Source organism: Gekko japonicus, unplaced genomic scaffold (assembly GCF_001447785.1).
Source record: "Gekko japonicus isolate JY-2015 unplaced genomic scaffold, Gekko_japonicus_V1.1 scaffold57, whole genome shotgun sequence".
Classification (NCBI taxonomy): Eukaryota; Metazoa; Chordata; class Lepidosauria; order Squamata; family Gekkonidae; genus Gekko; species Gekko japonicus.
The window spans coordinates 1,055,014-1,071,186 of record NW_015160208.1 but is presented as its reverse complement, the minus strand read 5'-3'; the positions used below and the strand labels follow the sequence as shown (position 1 = coordinate 1,071,186).

General features: G+C 47.2%; 1 protein-coding gene across 1 annotated transcript in view; it reads right to left on the bottom strand.

Annotated features, from left to right (window-relative positions):
• Positions 1-16,173, bottom strand: part of BAHCC1 (BAH domain and coiled-coil containing 1) — a 57,120-nt gene that overhangs the window by 29,641 nt on the left and 11,306 nt on the right. The window contains exons 8-12 of the mRNA XM_015408610.1: positions 14,239-14,554; positions 12,790-13,476; positions 9,037-9,236; positions 8,338-8,474; positions 7,918-8,043 (exon numbers count right to left, since the gene is read on the bottom strand). Coding sequence (XP_015264096.1) covers positions 7,918-8,043; positions 8,338-8,474; positions 9,037-9,236; positions 12,790-13,476; positions 14,239-14,554 — 1,466 coding nt within the window. The remainder of the gene's footprint in view (positions 1-7,917; positions 8,044-8,337; positions 8,475-9,036; positions 9,237-12,789; positions 13,477-14,238; positions 14,555-16,173) is intronic.

Here is a 16,173-nt window from a genome sequence, read left to right as displayed (position 1 = left end):
AGGTACAGAGGAGAGCAACCAAGATGATTAGGGGGTTGGAGCACCTTCCCTTTGAGGAAAGGCTGAAGAGTCTGGGACTTTTCAGTTTAGAAAAGGGAGGACTAAGGGGAGATATGATAGAGGTTTATAAAATTATGCATCGGGTGGAGAGAGCTGACAAAGAGAAAGCTTTCTCCCTCTCCCGAAATACTAGAACTCATACTAGAACTCAAGAGCATCCAGTGAAGCTGATGGGTAGTACGTTCAGGACAGACAAAAGGAAATACTACTTTACACAGAGTGATTAAAATGTGGAATTCGCTGCCAGAGGATGTAGTGATGGCCACAAGCCTAAACAGCTTTAAAAGGGGATTAGATAGATCCATGGAGGATAAGTCTATCAATGGCTACCAGTCATGGTGATTGAGGGGAACCTCCACGTTCAGAGGCACTAGTCCTCTGAATCCCAGAGCCAGGAGGCACTATCCGGGGAAGGCCTCAGCCTTTTTTCCTTCTTGTCAGCCCTCCAGAGGAACTAGTTGACTACTGTATGAGACAGGATCCTGGACTAGATGGACTATTGGTTTGATCCAGCAGGGCTCTTCTTATCTCTCCTTATATATAATTGAGTAGTGGGTGCCAAAGTTCTAAAATGCACTCCTTTAGTGTATGGACGCTTGAACTGTCAGTCAGAAGACGCTGGCTGGGTTGACTGGCTGCTTTGTGCAGTCCCGCCCAGTGTTTCAAGGTCTTTTGCATATGGAAGCTGATTGGACTTCACTGCATTCCACACCTCAAACTCACCCCCCCTCCCCACAAGGCAGTTGGAATGTCAGTTGCATATGGAACCTTCAAGGTCTTTTGCATATGGAAGCTGATTGGACTTCACTCCATTCCACACCTCATACCCCCCCCCCCCTGCAAGGCAGTGGTGCTACTTCAAAGTTCCCCAGGAGCCCAAAACAGAGTAGTGTTTTGGAAAATCTTTAGGAATTGTTTGGTGCATTTACGATGGGGCTCCTGGGGAACTATTGTTGCCAATCTTGGCCCAGCAGCCATCAAACCATTCTCTTCAACCCCCTGCTGTGCAGCTGACTTTCCCCTAGGGTTGCCAATCTCCAGGTGGGACCTGGAGATCTCCCACTGTTACAATTGATCTCCAGATGACAGAGATCAGTTCCCCTGGAGAAAATGGATGGTTTGGAGGGTAGACCCTATGACATTATACCTGCTGAGTCCTTCCGCCTCGCCCCCCCGCCCAATGCTGCCCTCTACAGAATCCACCCCCCAAACCTCCAGGTATTTCCCTCCTTAGAGCTGGCAACCCTACATTCCCCTCAGTGCCTGTTGGTAGGCAACTAAGCTTGGTCCTGTCACCTACTTTGGCCTTTGGGAGAAAACACATTGGGGCCAGTCCTGATAGGGTTGCCAACTCCAGATGGGAAATTCCTGGAGATTTGAGGGATGGAGCCTGAAGAGGGTGAGGTTTGAGGAGGGGTGGGACCTCAGACAGGTACACTGCCATAGACTCCACCCTCCAAACCAGTCAGTCCCACATAGGGAACCATTGTTGCCAATCTCCAGGTGAGGGCTGGAGAGCACTCAGAATTACAACTACTCTGCAGAAGGGAGGGCAGAAGTCAGCTGAAGTCAAAGGGGCAGATAATGGTAGGTTGATGGTTAGCTGGGAAGGAGATGGGGTTGCCAACTACATGCTGACAAATTCCTGGGGATTTGAGGGGTGGAGCCTGGAGAGGGTGGGGTTTGCAGAGGGGTGGGACCTCAGACAGGTAGAATGCCATAGACTACACCCTCCAAACCAGCCAGTTTGTCCTGGGTAACAATTGCTGCCAATCTCCAGGTGAGGGCTACAGATCACTCACAATTACAACTGCTCTTCAGGTAGCAGAGATCAGTTCCTCTGGAGAAAACAGTGGACTCTGTCATTATACCCTGCTGAGGTCACCACAGCAAATTGACACTGTTTGCCCAAAGCCAGAGCACTCCCCCAGAGCCTCTTTCTAGATCCCGTTGTATTGCTTTCACAACGGGCTTTACTGCTAGTGTTCTTATAAGAGATGAACAGAGGGTCATGGAAAATATGTCAACCAGAATAAGGGAAGACAGACAAGGACTGGGGACCATAGGGAAGTACTGGAGGTGGTGCAGAGTAAAGTTGTTTCACTCTCTAAATCCAACAAAACACTGACTCGTTTCTAAGGCTGGGAGTGAAATTCCTGTATAGTAGGATGCATGGTGCTCCTCCATGCTGCACCTATATACACTGATAAACCAAATTTGGCTGCACATTAATTCGTATTAAAAACTGCCTTCTGCATGGAACACTGGTAGCAGATAATGCAGTCCTAATCATTTAGCAGAAACTTCTAATGTACTTTTGAGCTTTTCTTCTTTTTTCTTTCTCCCAGCACAGGGACAAAATCTGCTTTAAAAAAAGAAGAGAAGAATGCTAAACATTTCTGCACAACTTAACGGATCGAATGCTGGAATCTATTCTGCACACTGCAGTATTACTGAAAATATGCAGATTCCATTCAGCTGTTGGTAATGACTTTGGTGTGTCTTAAAGTGCGGCTGCAGTAACAAAATAAGAATTCTGTGCTTGGCAATATACATTCTGTGACTTGCATATAGGATGCAAATTGGGCACATTTGTGTAAATTGCTTATTGTACAGAATTTATTCTGCAATTTTTGCTGTTCTGGACAGTTTTGTTCTGCTTCTGCAAGTCACAGGAGAGGCAAGGAGCTATGTAGGGCACTAAAGCTCTGCCCCTAATCCTGGGAAAGCTCATTCAGCAGTTCTTCTGAGATTTCCACAGGCATTGCCCATGCTCTCGTCTCCCCCCCCTCCCCAAAGTGAAGGCAGAAAGCTGAACTGTGCACTCAGTACCACCATTCTGCTCTTCTAGGCACCCACAGAAACGTAGCACACACAAAGACTCAATGTACAAATGCTCAAAGGACTGAGGTGGTTGCTCTACAACCCCCCCCCCCCAGCTCTTCCACAGAAAAGCTCAGTAAAATCCATAGGAGGAGCACTCCAGGATTCTCTCTGCAAGCTTTGCTCTCTTCCTGTATATTCCTAGGGACAGTATGCAGCCAGTTTGGACTGGCATAATGGAGAGGATGTGAGGAGGATTGATCCCATCTGGCACATTAAAGAAGCAATGAAGGGATGTGTTGCTTGATGCTGGGCGAAAGGAAAGAAGCAGCAAAGGCAGCATTGTATTATATTTCAAGCAGCCCAAATCAAGAAAAGAAAAGGGGGAGGGAGAGGGAGAGGGAGACAGAAAGAGAGAGGACCCTCACCACATACTCACAGAAACAAAAACTGGGTTTGGATTTATCTGGGGTGGGTCACCTTTTAACACCTTCTAAAGGATCTGCCCCACTCGGGTCTGGCAATGCTGTTACAACTTGTCCTGCTACCATAGTAAATATGGAACAAATTAGCTCCCTGAAGGCTTTTCCCCATCCCCCACTGCTGGATGCCTGCCCGCTCTGATCTCAAATGCTCGTTAGTTCTAATTGCTCCACTCCAGCACCCAGAAAAGCCGCCTCAGTTTGCTTCACCCTGGGAATCCAGCCCAGGGTTTGAGACTGCACAACCCCCTTCTTCCCAAGACAGCTTCTGTTCACACTCCTCTCTCAGGCCCTGCCCCTGTACTGCAACCTTTTGACCCAGTGTCAACCCTGGAGCTGGTGCCAAATTCCATTCTGGCGGCTGCAGCCAGCGGGAAAGGAGGGAGGGAATTCCCTGGTTAAGAGGAGGGATGGGAAGGGAGCAGAGCACCCTGAAGCAGGCAAAGAGCCACAGGCGGAAAAAGGAACAGGCTGGCTCTGGAACAGCCAGCAATTAAGTGCTCTCTCGAAGGCCAAGCCCCCCAGCTGCCACCCCGCAACATACTCTGACACAGAATTACCATGGCTCAAGGCCACAGTGCAGTTCCGGGGAGTGGCTGGAGGCAGGCAAGTTTGGCAGGAGGCTCTGCTCAGCATGGGAAGCTCAAGGAACAGGAATGTTCCTGATAGGAAGAAGGCCAAGAGGCTGGGCCTCCATCTGCTGTAGGAGCCTGTGTCCCTCAAATGAGGCCAAAAACTGCAGCCTGAGACATGGCAGGGATGCCACTATGGGTGGAAGCCTTGGCTCGTCACATAACGGGGGAATCCTATGCCACAGTTGTTTGCTGGGGCAGCTTTACAAGGCAAGTGCATATGTCAGCATGCAAATGAGCAAGACAAAAAATAATGCATGCCAGCAATCAGGTGCGCACTTGAGTCTCGTGGGCGGCAGTATTATCCTCTCTCTGGGAGCCTGACTGTAAAAGTTTGACCTGTGGGAAGGGTGGATTCAATGCCCGATTGCATATGAGCATATTCATGCAAGTTATAAGGATGTGCTGTGGCATAAGCCGCCCTGAGCCTGCCTTGGCAGGGAGGGTGGGGTATAAATTGAATGAATGAATAAATAAGCAAATATAATAAGCGAACACAGCTATAATAAGCAAATATAAATTACAAACATATTTGTGTGTCTGTGACACAGCACAGCATAAGAGTGTAAGCAAGAGGCAACTGTGGCATATGGAAGAATGTGCCATTGGCTTTTGCTGTTTTTGTGGCCTTTTATACTAGCAGTATTCATAGTGAGTCCACTGTGCAAGAAGCTTCTAAATGAGTTTACACTTCTCCTAGTTATTATTAAAATTACAATTAATTAATGCCATAATACTTCTCAAAGGACTAAAAACTGGGGAGAGATAACTATGCCCTGTAAATACACTAGGGTTGCTTGCCAACAGGCCTGGAGAAAAATGACCTGCGCTTTCATGGCATGGAGGTAAATAACATTTTCTTAAAACTCTATTAAATGGACAGGTTGTTTTTCCTCCAGGCAGTTGGTAGCCATAATATACACTCACAACCACAATCCCAACTTAAATCCCCCTGATATTAGATTACATTACTTGTACGATACCACTGTTGGAATGTGCTGGCATAATTTGCCACTAAAGAGACCTGAAGGCAGTGTGACAGAGCCATCACTATCCATGCTGCAGAATGGTCGAATGTTTTGCACGTTCGTACAGCACCTCAAGAAAACCTGCAACATGTTTGATTAGAGTGCGTATGTCATAGACATCCCTTCCTCAAGTCTCTAAACATGTAACATATCTACTTGGTATATTGCTGGCCCGAGATATTAGTCCCTTCCTCTATGTGGAAGAGTTTTGTGTCTCTGGATTTCCTTTGCAAGCAACTGGGAATTTTGAATGCTATTGTGCGCCATCTGGGAGGTAATGGAACTCAAAGAATGGAATCCCATAATTCAAAAGGGAAACATAGCTGTTAAAATTTGGCTGTGAACACACCCTGGTGAAGCAGCTTCAGGAATCTTATAAATGTACATTAAAAATGCAGCAGGGCAAAGAATGTCATTTAGGGTCCCATTTGTAGCACTTATCTGACTCCACCCCCTCCACCCTTTTTCCTTAGATGTCACTGGATAGTTTAGTAATGTAAGGGCAAGGACTCTCTACCAAAGCAGCCAACAGTGGGCTCCCTGTTGAATTTAACTTTACATTAACCCACACATATTTTGCAAGCACTGGGGAAGGGAGAGGAATCCTTTTTCCCCAGGATAAATTCTTGTATATTGGTGAAGGTTGTAGGGAGGAATGGGAGAATGCAAGCAAGATCTCCACCAAGCCCTGGAAGGTTTCCATAAGCCATATGGCGGAGCCATGTTGCAACCCAAAGCCAACACTAACTGCTTTTTTTCCCCCTGTAACCTTCACTACATTTGCTAATGTTTTGTGACATAAAACCTAGAGATTAATTTTTTTCTTCTGTCTTAATTGAAGGAACCATTTAGTACAGATTTAACTATTATTACCAAATCATCAGGATTGATGCAGCGCGCACACGCGTGCTCCAATCATGTTTGGACTAGCTCGGAGGATTTATGCAAATGGGCCTGCCGGGAGAGGCAATTTGTAGCAGAGAAGGACAATTATACAGGGCCCGTGAGTGCGGGAATGACTGTGCCGGGCGGCTAATGGATAATCATAAAGCGCCAGCAGCAATGAACACCACTGCAGCGTGACCAATGACTTTATACAGCACAGATAAAGAGGCTTTTATGCAACGCTGCCTTCCTCTTCAAAAAGGGGCATTTCTTCCCCCACAGAAGTGCAGGAGGCAAGAGAGACATGGGGTGGGGAGCACAGTGAAACAGGCAACATTCCAGCCCAGTTAATCTCCCAAGATTTTGCTGTCCACTGTTACATTCCAGGGAAGCCCTGCACTTGGTGCTGAAATGCAACTGCTTCTAGGAGACAACAGCTATGAATACGGAGTGGGTGGATCCTACCCCTATCTTACCACTCCACTGAGAAAAGTTTATTTATTCATTCATTTCAAACTCAAGTTTGAAATCTTCCGCCAGTCTAAGGAGGCTTCCAACAACTTAAAGGGCTCTTCTATTTGAGGAAAAGTTGGAGGACGGCTGTATCCACCCCAGTATCTTGATATCAAAATACGTTATCACCACCATTTACACACCAAACAAGCATTTTGTATGTTCGATAATATTATGCTATATTATTCTAGAATTGGGGAGGGGATTACAAGCAAGAGACCTACAAAGGATGTACTCAAGATAGGGGACATCTCATCCCCCTAGCCCCTGTTTCCTCTCTTGCTCACCCCATACCCTCCCATCAACACTTTCTCCTCTCCCATGGCCACTTCTCTGTTCCTCTTCTCCAAGTTGCTGCCTCCCCCATCACTGCTGCCCAAATGATGGAGGAAGACTAGGTCAGAGAAGTACAGGGCAATGCATCTCCAGGCCCCCTCCCCATCAGCTGGTGGGTGGCAGAGAGTGCTTTCTGTTACAAGCCTCCCACCTCTACCTACCTTTCCCTGTAATATCTCATGGCACTTAACAAGATCTTCAGAATTGTTTTGGGATTTTTCTGCAAAGCTGAAAGTTTCCTCAAGTCTGTAGACAAATTTCCACTATCTGTACATGGCTTGATTGTGTGGGACTTAAGTCTTCCCTCTGTGGCCATGCTCAGAATTGGATATAGAGGATTTTGTGGAATGGGTGTTTCTGTCTCTTGTGCTAAGAATTTGTACTGAATTCTGCAGTACAAAAATGCTCAATAAGGCAATGGAGAGCAGGCATGTATGAATTATCCATACAGAGTAGTAAATCATATTGCTTCCTGCATTTTAAAAATCTAAAGTGTGATGTGTCCCCATACTGAAACATACAGATGTTTTTCTCCCAAAAATACAATCATATATCCACAATGCCCTGTGTACACATACAGACTCTCTCTCTTCTTGCAGTTGCTGTCTCAAAAAGGCAATTAATCTCTTTCACAATACCACCCTGGTAAATATGAGACAGAAATACCGACGACAACAGTGCCAAGTCCATGTCCTCAAACACAGATCACCACCATACACCAGTAAAGAGTGAAATGGGGGGGGGGGGGGTTTACACAATTTCAAGTGGAAAAGTGATAGGCCATAGAGAGCTACTAAACCTTTCCTTTCCTGCTTCCTGCCTCTTTCTCTCACTCTGGCCCCTTTTCGAGACTGAAAATGAGTCCAACGGGGAGAAAAGCACACTTGTGGGGAAGCAGTTATGGGCAGTGGATTAAGGAAAGACTGAGAGCCCCCCCCCCCCCTTCTGACTCAGGCTTTTCCCTTGAAAGGCTCCTCCTCATCCTTAACAGATGAACAGCGGCAACACTTGTTTGCCAATGCCACACACAGCATACAGCAAAACTTGCCTTTACCACAAGCAAGGCACACGTATGTATGCACTTGCTCACAAGTTCGGATAGATAGTGCTATGGCATTATGTTTCCCTTTCTCCCACAAGTCATGCCTGATCACTCACTTGACCTTCCTGCTGTCACTCTTGCTAACCGAACCCTGCCGCAGTGAGCTGAGAGTGCTGGAGTGCTTGCGTTTTCTCGGTCGTCCTGGTCCCCGTCGAGCTGGACTGCGGGAACTCTCATCTCGCCTGCAAGCAATAATCACCATAAACACAGAGGAAAAAGGGTAAGAACTTTCCACACTCCTATATGTTGGGGTCTGTGTAAGCATTCATTTGATGTGGTTGCATATCTACTTTAAACTCTTGGTGCAAGTGAGTCACTTGTTTGTTTGGCCTTCAGATGCTGTAGACAGACTTACTCCAAGACTTACTCCTTGCTCTTCTCATGGTACCATTTTGCCATCCAAATTTGTTTGGGCAAGGAGGCAGACCCAACTCGCTAGGAAACTGTTCAGGAAGATGAAGGAAGTTGAGACTCACTCATGATCATGCCGCCTCTGCAGCTTGGCCAGTTCCCGTTGTTTCTCCTTGTAGCGTCGCTGCAGTTCTGCCAGCTGTGTACGCATCTCTACCTCTTGGGTGTCCAAGTTCTCAATGGCTGCTTTCAGAGGGCAAACCTGTGGGAATACCGAAGGCACTTTTCAGTTATGAAGGAAAGTGTCATGGCATATGTACCACACACTCTCATTGTCTATTATTTCATTCCTAATTTTGGCAAAGCCTCTCTTTTCTTTCCTGTAGCAGACCCAAGACTTAAGTGGACTTCTGAAGTGAGGGTGGGTTAGAAGGCTTCCACTTACATGCCAGAAGTCTGACACAAAGATGCTGACAAACCAGGGTCTAGCCCATAATAGCCTGGTTCTCTTGCCTCATTTCACTGAGTCTTGAGGGTGAAAAATATGGACTCCAAATGAGGGGAAAACAGTCAGGTACTATGGAGAAACCCCATGACCCCAACTAATTCTTCTGGCACCTGGCCACATTCAGAGCAGAGCCACAACACACAAGATTTAAAGTAGACCTGCGGATCAGGAACTGACAGAACACAAAGCTTCTGAGAGTCCTGACTGGCACCCAAAATACAAAGAGTTTGGGACAATGGAAGACAGGAGGGGAGCCTCTTTTCTGGCAAACTCCTCCACCAATTGATTTGGAGTACCCTGGCTGCAAGATACTTACTGGTTTGGTCTTTGGGGTCCAGATGTATTTGCGGCGGGACACCCGCATGCGAGGGCGCAGGTTAATGCATGGTGCAGCATCTGCCAGGTTGCGGAGATCAGGAAGGCTGCCCTCCTGGCCAGTAGCCTCAACAAGGGCCCAGGCTGCAGCAAGAGTGGCTAGGCTTTGCAGATTGAATGCCGCTAGATCTTCATCCAACACTTTGAAAAAGTGAAAGGTTATTATTGGGGGAAGAACATTCTCAACAAAAGGGTAGGATATGTTAAACATATCAGAGACCATTCACACACCCCTATCTCAGTCTTTAGTACTTAGCGTATATATTCAGGCTCAAAAAAATAAAAAAAGCCATCCACAATCACAGCTACCAGTACTCCATGGTGTCAGCTATATATCCTCTCTGAGTCAACAGAAACCTCCGCTAATTGGGTCTCAGAATGCATCTTGGACTTGGTCTGCACGACTGCCTGTGTACCATGGATCTGATTTTCCAGGAAAACTCCAGCTAGTTTCTCTGCTTCTTCCTTAGACATGTCTGGCTTCCTAATTCCTTGCTAAAGAGACAGCAGAGCGGTAGTAACCTAGTCACTTTCCTCATTAAACAAGCTCTGGAGTTGGGACAGCTTACAAGAAAAACCTGATCATAACTTGCTCCTGCCTGTCCTGTTCTCCATACACCAGTGTTCAAAGTCAACAGGCATACAGCCCTATTTATCTCAGGCACATACCACACTTCCATCCAGGCAGAGGGAAGTTATTGGGATGCCACATACCTCAAGAGGAGGCCAGAGAAGGTAATTCAAGCCAAGGGCCAGCAACTCAGAGCCAGCACTGGTAGAACTTAGGGGAAAGAGGGGCCTCATGAGATACCATTATCTCTTTGCAAGGGGGAATTAAGAGCAATGCAGTTACCTAGCTGTAAGAGAATTTAAGTGTGACTGAAAAGCATGAATAGGGACCTTATCTGGCTGTTGCTCTGTGGGTCATGTTTGGGAACAAGAATAGGTGCTTATGATTGTGCCTGAACACACGTGTGAGGGGGCATGCAGGGGAGTCCTTATATGTGGTTTCCGTTCCACTGTGGGCAATAAACGGTTCCGGTGTGTGAGCAGTAACCGTTCGAGTATAGATGAAAAGAACAGACTTTGCGTAGCCACAGGGGGTGATAACCATCTGCACATGTGGGTTGGTGTACACCTCTCTGCTGGGGAGGCGGGAGATGACAAAAGGCAGTGGAGAGGTGTAGGGACCAAACAAAGGAGTACTCTTATAGATTTTGTTTTGCTGATGAATTCTTTTTGCAAAGTCAGAATACTTGTGCATGACGAAGAATTTGTTCTCTGAGGTGATGAGACTGTGAAACAGGAGACATCATCATAACAGAGGCCTAGCAACTGTTTCTTGCTGGAAGGTGTTCATATCTGGTAACTCTTACTTCCCACATGAAACTAGGTAACACAGATGAATGGGACATGTATTTTCCAAGCCTCAGGGCTACAAGATTCTCATAATAATAGGTCCGTCCCAAGTCTCTGTTTTGCCCCAGTTCCAGGTCCATATTGGAAAATCCCCCGTCACACACAAACCATTACTTTCTGCATGCAACTTATGGTAGTTGTCTCAAAGGTTCTTGCCTTGCCTTCTGGTAAAAAATTAGTAGTGAAAAATTCTCAAAGGCAGATTTTTCTGTAGCTAACCACCAGGATGTTGGTAATGGACACTCACTCTGTAAAGAACACTCAGGGCAGTCATACTCCATATCAAAGCACATCTAAGTAACAGTGGACCATTCTCAACATCCAGGAGCCCACTGCGGTGGCATGGCTTGGGTATTTCCATCCCTTAACCGCCTGGGTGGCCTGTTACCCAACCACTAGTGCAAAGCAGAATGGAGCAATGAAAGTCTGTAAGAAACGCACTTTGAAATCAGGCAATCAGTGTGAGTGAAGATTGCTTTACAAGCCCAGGCAGTATCTGACAGAGTGGACTGCTTAACCAAACACATGGAGATATCTATAGGGTTATAAGGAGGGAACAGCTCATCTATACCAACTCCTCATGCCAGTGCCCCTCATGCAACCTTCGACTCTGACTTAAGAGATCCCAGCTGTTCTTTTCCCCTCCCAAAGCACTATAACAACTTTTGGATTGTGTGTGTGTGTGTGTGTGTGTGTGTGTGTGTGTGTGTGAAGGACTAAGAAATCTGGACAGTGGGCAATGTCAGGCCTGGTTCTCATGAGAGTGATACAAGAAAAAGTCAGGAACCTTCCTAAACAATGGTGTGCTTGGGGAAGAAGCAGTGAGGCTTAACAGGTGGACTTGCTGGTGACTTGCAACTTTCAATTGGATGATGGGAAACTTGGCCTCAATGCTCCCTCTAAGCTGCGGAGTCTTGTGGGCAAAGATTCTACTTTGTGAGCCACTGGCATTAAAGTTGTGAGTGAGCAATTTGGCTCCTGCATAGATCACTTTGCTCTGGAGCCATCCTTCCTGAGCTAAGACAAAAATGTGTGAGCCAGAGGCTAAAAAGCTGAGCTGGCTCACACTAACTCAGCTTAGAGGGAACACTGCTCAGGGCTGTTTGAGCAGTGCAACAGGAGTGGGGGGAAGCTGTATAAGCACACAGGAGAATGATGCAGATGTATCCTTTAATCACCAATATAAGATTAGGTGCCTAATGAAAGACAATAAAGGAGATTGCCCTGGCCATGGATTCAAAAATATCTACTGTATTTGTCTAAGGTGCAAATCTGAAACCTTTCTCTCCAAGCTCTGAGAAAAGATTCCAGGACTTCCGGCTCTACCCTGTCCCTCCAGAAAAATGTTACTACTGTGAACAATCTTGATGTCTAATTGATAAACACTATTTCATATTGTGGAAGAGGGCTGCAGTGGCTCAGAGGTGAGGACGCTGAGCTACAGACTGGAAAGTCTGTAGTTTGGCAGTTCGAGACCCTAGTGCCGCATGACGGAGTGAGCTCCGGTCTCTGGCCCCAGCTCCTGCCAACCTAGCAGTTGGAAAGCATGAAGTTGCAAGTAGATAAATAGGTACCGCTTTGGTGGGAAGGTAACAGCGTTCTGTGCACCTTGGCGTTTAGTCATGTCGGCCACATGACCACGGAAATGTCTTTGGACAGTGCTGGCTCTTCAGCTTGGAAATAGAGATGAGCACCGCCCCCTAGAGTCGGATTTGACTGGCTTTCGAGCAAGGGAAACCTTTGCCTTTTACCTTTGTTTCATATTGTAGACCCTGCTATTGATATATGGGTTGTCGTCCCACACACACACAAAGTTGCCCTATACTGAATCAGACCATTTGTCCCAAAAGGTCAGTATTGTCTATGCAGACTGGCAGTGGCTCTCCAGGGTCTCAGGCAGAAGACTTTCACACCACCTGCTACCTGATCATTTTAACAGGAGATGTCAGGGACTGAACCTAAGACCTTTTGCATGCAAATCAAATGCTCAACCACTGAGCCACCCAATCAAGTCCCTGCTCACCAGTCAGGAGGCACCAGGTATAGGATAGCAGATGTTCCCAATTTCTCAATTACCACTGGAGAATCTGGCCCTGTCTCTGCAGCCCTCTGAGAAACTGCTCTTTTACTGAAGAGCAAACAGCCCTTAGACATCATTAAGAAGGCATGCAACAAGGCACTGAATCACAAGACACTTTTTCACTTCCCCTTGCTACTCACTGCCTCAATGAGAGAAATGGGGAAAGGCAGCCACCAGAGCCCTGCACTTTCTTACCGTGGGTGGCAGTGTCACAGTGCTGCTGCCGGAGTTCCAGTTCAGCCAGCTCACTGAGCAGGGCAATGCCAGGAATCCCTGAACTGCCCAAGGAAGGCAAGGGAAGGGGGGTTGCAGGGGCTGGAGGCTCCAAAGGTGGGAGCTCGCCTAGATCAATGCTGGCAGCAATGAGAGCATCCAGGCCACATGGTACATCGGTATGCATTGATGGGACATCTGGCGAGCCAATGTCACTCTCATCCTCCGGGAAGCCATCTTCCAGTGTTGCAGGTGGGCTGTCCTCCACAGCCATGACCTCTGGGGAAGACCCTGGAATGGCCACCTCTGGCCTGGCCTCTTCCTGATGTTCTTGTGGAGCAGAGTCCAAGTTGTCTGGGCTGTCCCCGACCAGCAGGGGGCAACATGGCATCTCCTTGTTAAGTTCCGCAGAGCTTGGCTTCTGGGGATGCACAAGGAGATGGGGAGGGTGAGGATGGGAAGGTTCTGCCGCTTCGGTGTCCACAGCCCCATGGGACTGGCTAGGTTCTGTCTCACAGCCTGGCTCCTGCTCTGGTGGGAAAGTGCGTGACTGTTCTGGCTCAGCTGCCGTGGAAACAGTTTGCATAGTGTCAGGATCAGCTGGGTCCAGTGGTAACGGTGATGCATAGCCCAGTCCAGCCACAGGATAGGAATAACCAGGGGGAAGGTCTGTTGGAAGAGAAAAAAAAGAGTAGAACGATATGTACTGGCTTAACAGTATCACCTCATCAGTACACACATTGTGGCAGTGTCTTCTTGAACTCTCCAAACCACACAGAACACGTATCAACATTCAGTAGTAGGGCACCCTTTCTGAGCCATGTAACCTGACCCCAAGGTCTTCCACAGTCCCTGTAGATTACATGTGAATGCCTCCATATCCTGTAAATACATTAGGGGGGGATACAAAACAAACGTTATGATCCCTTGCCAATTCATTCCAGTGACATAGTTTGGATTTTTGCAGATATCCCTTCTGCAAGATGCCCAGGAAACAAAATGGTACGGGATGTTAGGGTAAAATGGCTAGGGACCAAGAGAGGCTGAGATCTCGATCCTAAAAATCCTACATGCCTTGTAGAAGCTCTTCTGTTCATCACTCTCTATGACATCATATTTTTTTCATCTTACACCAATGAGGACCAGAAACTTGCATTTTTATGAACAAGTGTTTGGATTAAACGGGTTTGGGCTGTGTTTGCCATAATTAGTGCTACATGCTGACATCAAAGCCTTGCCGAAGGATAGCTCTTGCCCAGGGCAGGGCATGCATCAGAAAAATTGTTAAGGAGTCCATGCCAGAGTTTTGGTAACAAGTCTTACATCAAAAGGATTGCCTTATTGAGTCTCTCAGAAAAAGGAGCTGCACACATGTAGTTTGTCTCAAACACACACACACACACCCATTCCTAGCCTGCGATGAATCTCTACCTGGTTCCAGCGATTTGGGATAGTCCTGGGCTGGCTGCCCTTCAGGCTGTTTGCCCTCAGCTTCGGGACCGGTTGAGCTCTGTGAGGGCACTGGACTTACAGCTGGCGAGCGCGGCACCACAGCAGGACAGACAGGTAAAGTGCAGGGGGCAGGGCATTTGGGTGGGTGGCAGCATGGGGAAAGCTTGGCTGAGCAGGCAGCGGCTGGGGACAGGCCCTTTGGGGGAGCGTTTAAGGCAACAGCTTTGTGGGATGGTTTGAGTGGCTTCTCGGGGCCTGGCATCTCCAGCTCAGGGGGCGGCTCCTCAGGCTTCCGCTGAAATGGGGAGAGAGAAAGAAGGTCAGCGACAGATGGTGAAAGCCAGTAAAACTTTCTGGCGCTTCTGTGCACTCTACATAAGAGACTGAGAAGCATCTCTCTCTGTCTCTGCCATATCCTCAACTCTTCCTGTGTCCTTTTTCTACTCACCAGCTCTGAAATATACCCCACCCCTGATCCCATGCTCAGACTGAGTAGGTGACCATTTGTTTAAGTTTTATCCTCTCCAAGATCAGACCAGAACAGGGACCTCTCTGGTTTTAAGGGATAGCTGGATGAGATCTTGTGTTTTTCATTCAGAACTACGAGAGGGCTTTGAGTGCTCAAAACCCCCCCAACTAAGAACAAATTCTATAACAAAATTTTAAACCAAGAAACGATGAATTATGCAACTTGTACGAATTCTGCATATTATGGCTAATTTACTAAGTTTGCTGTGCACAGGAAGGGCAAAAAGTTCTGCAGGTAAAAAAACTCAATTCCCTGACTATTGGAAGTCCTAGAGCCAAACTACAAATTACAGAGGGTAGAGGTCCATCCCATGCCTGCCCAACACCATTCTAGAAGCATCTGTAGTGCCTTAAAAATTGCCACAACCCCAGATCCAGATCGGGTGTGCAGCACAGTGGCCCCGAGAGCTTTCCCCACCCACACCCCCACCACATGCCTTTTGGCACTTGAAAAAGGGGAGGAGGGTAACAAGAGCTCCTGGGGCACCATGCCACACCCCCAATCTGGACTGGGACCTCAGTTTATTTTTTTTTAAACTACACATGCTTTTAAAATGGACCTGTGTCCTCTGTCACTTGTCATTTGACCCTTATTCAGCCAAGTTTCCAAGAATTCACCAGGCATTTTTTTCATTCTTTCAAGCCCCTCTTTACAATTGTAGAAATATGTCTTTGGGAAAGCCAAGCTCCAAGCAAAGCTGAATCTTTAACCCAGGATAATACTGTATGTCGTCCCCCTCCCCCCCCGGGCGCTTCCAGAATTTAAACACGCACAAAGTACTAATCATTTCCCTTTGGAATAACCACCACCATTTTCACTTAGGATAACAAACATGAATACAGCTAGATACAGCTTGTATCCATTGAATCAAGAGTTGCACTAAGCTCATGGAATGGGACTTCCTCCCTCCCTCCCTCCCTCCCTCCCAGTGTAGTCCACTGAGGCCCTAACCCCAATTCTGCTCCTGGGGATCAGAGGGTCCTCACAAAAAGGTATCAAGGCAAAGTGGGAGGGCAGCAGAAATCAACACTGTTCTCCACTGATGGAAGACACTTCTGTCAGCTGACAACGATGACAGAATACAAGCCAGGATGCTGCGTGGCAGGGAACGGTATACAATGCTATTTCCTTTGCTCTCATTGGGATTTGAATATATATGACATTTTGAGCCAGGTCACATTGACTGAAGAACCTATGGATTGTTTTGTTTTGTCCTCCGTGACAGAATGTATTCTGACTTACTTAGGTGAGTCATCTGCAGATATTTGCTGTGCGGTCATCTTTCTGCAAAACTCTGTGTGTGTGTGTGTGTGTGTGTGTGTGTGTGTGTGTAGGAGAGAGAGAGAGAGAGAGAGAGAGAGAGAGAGAGAGAGAGAGAGAGAGAG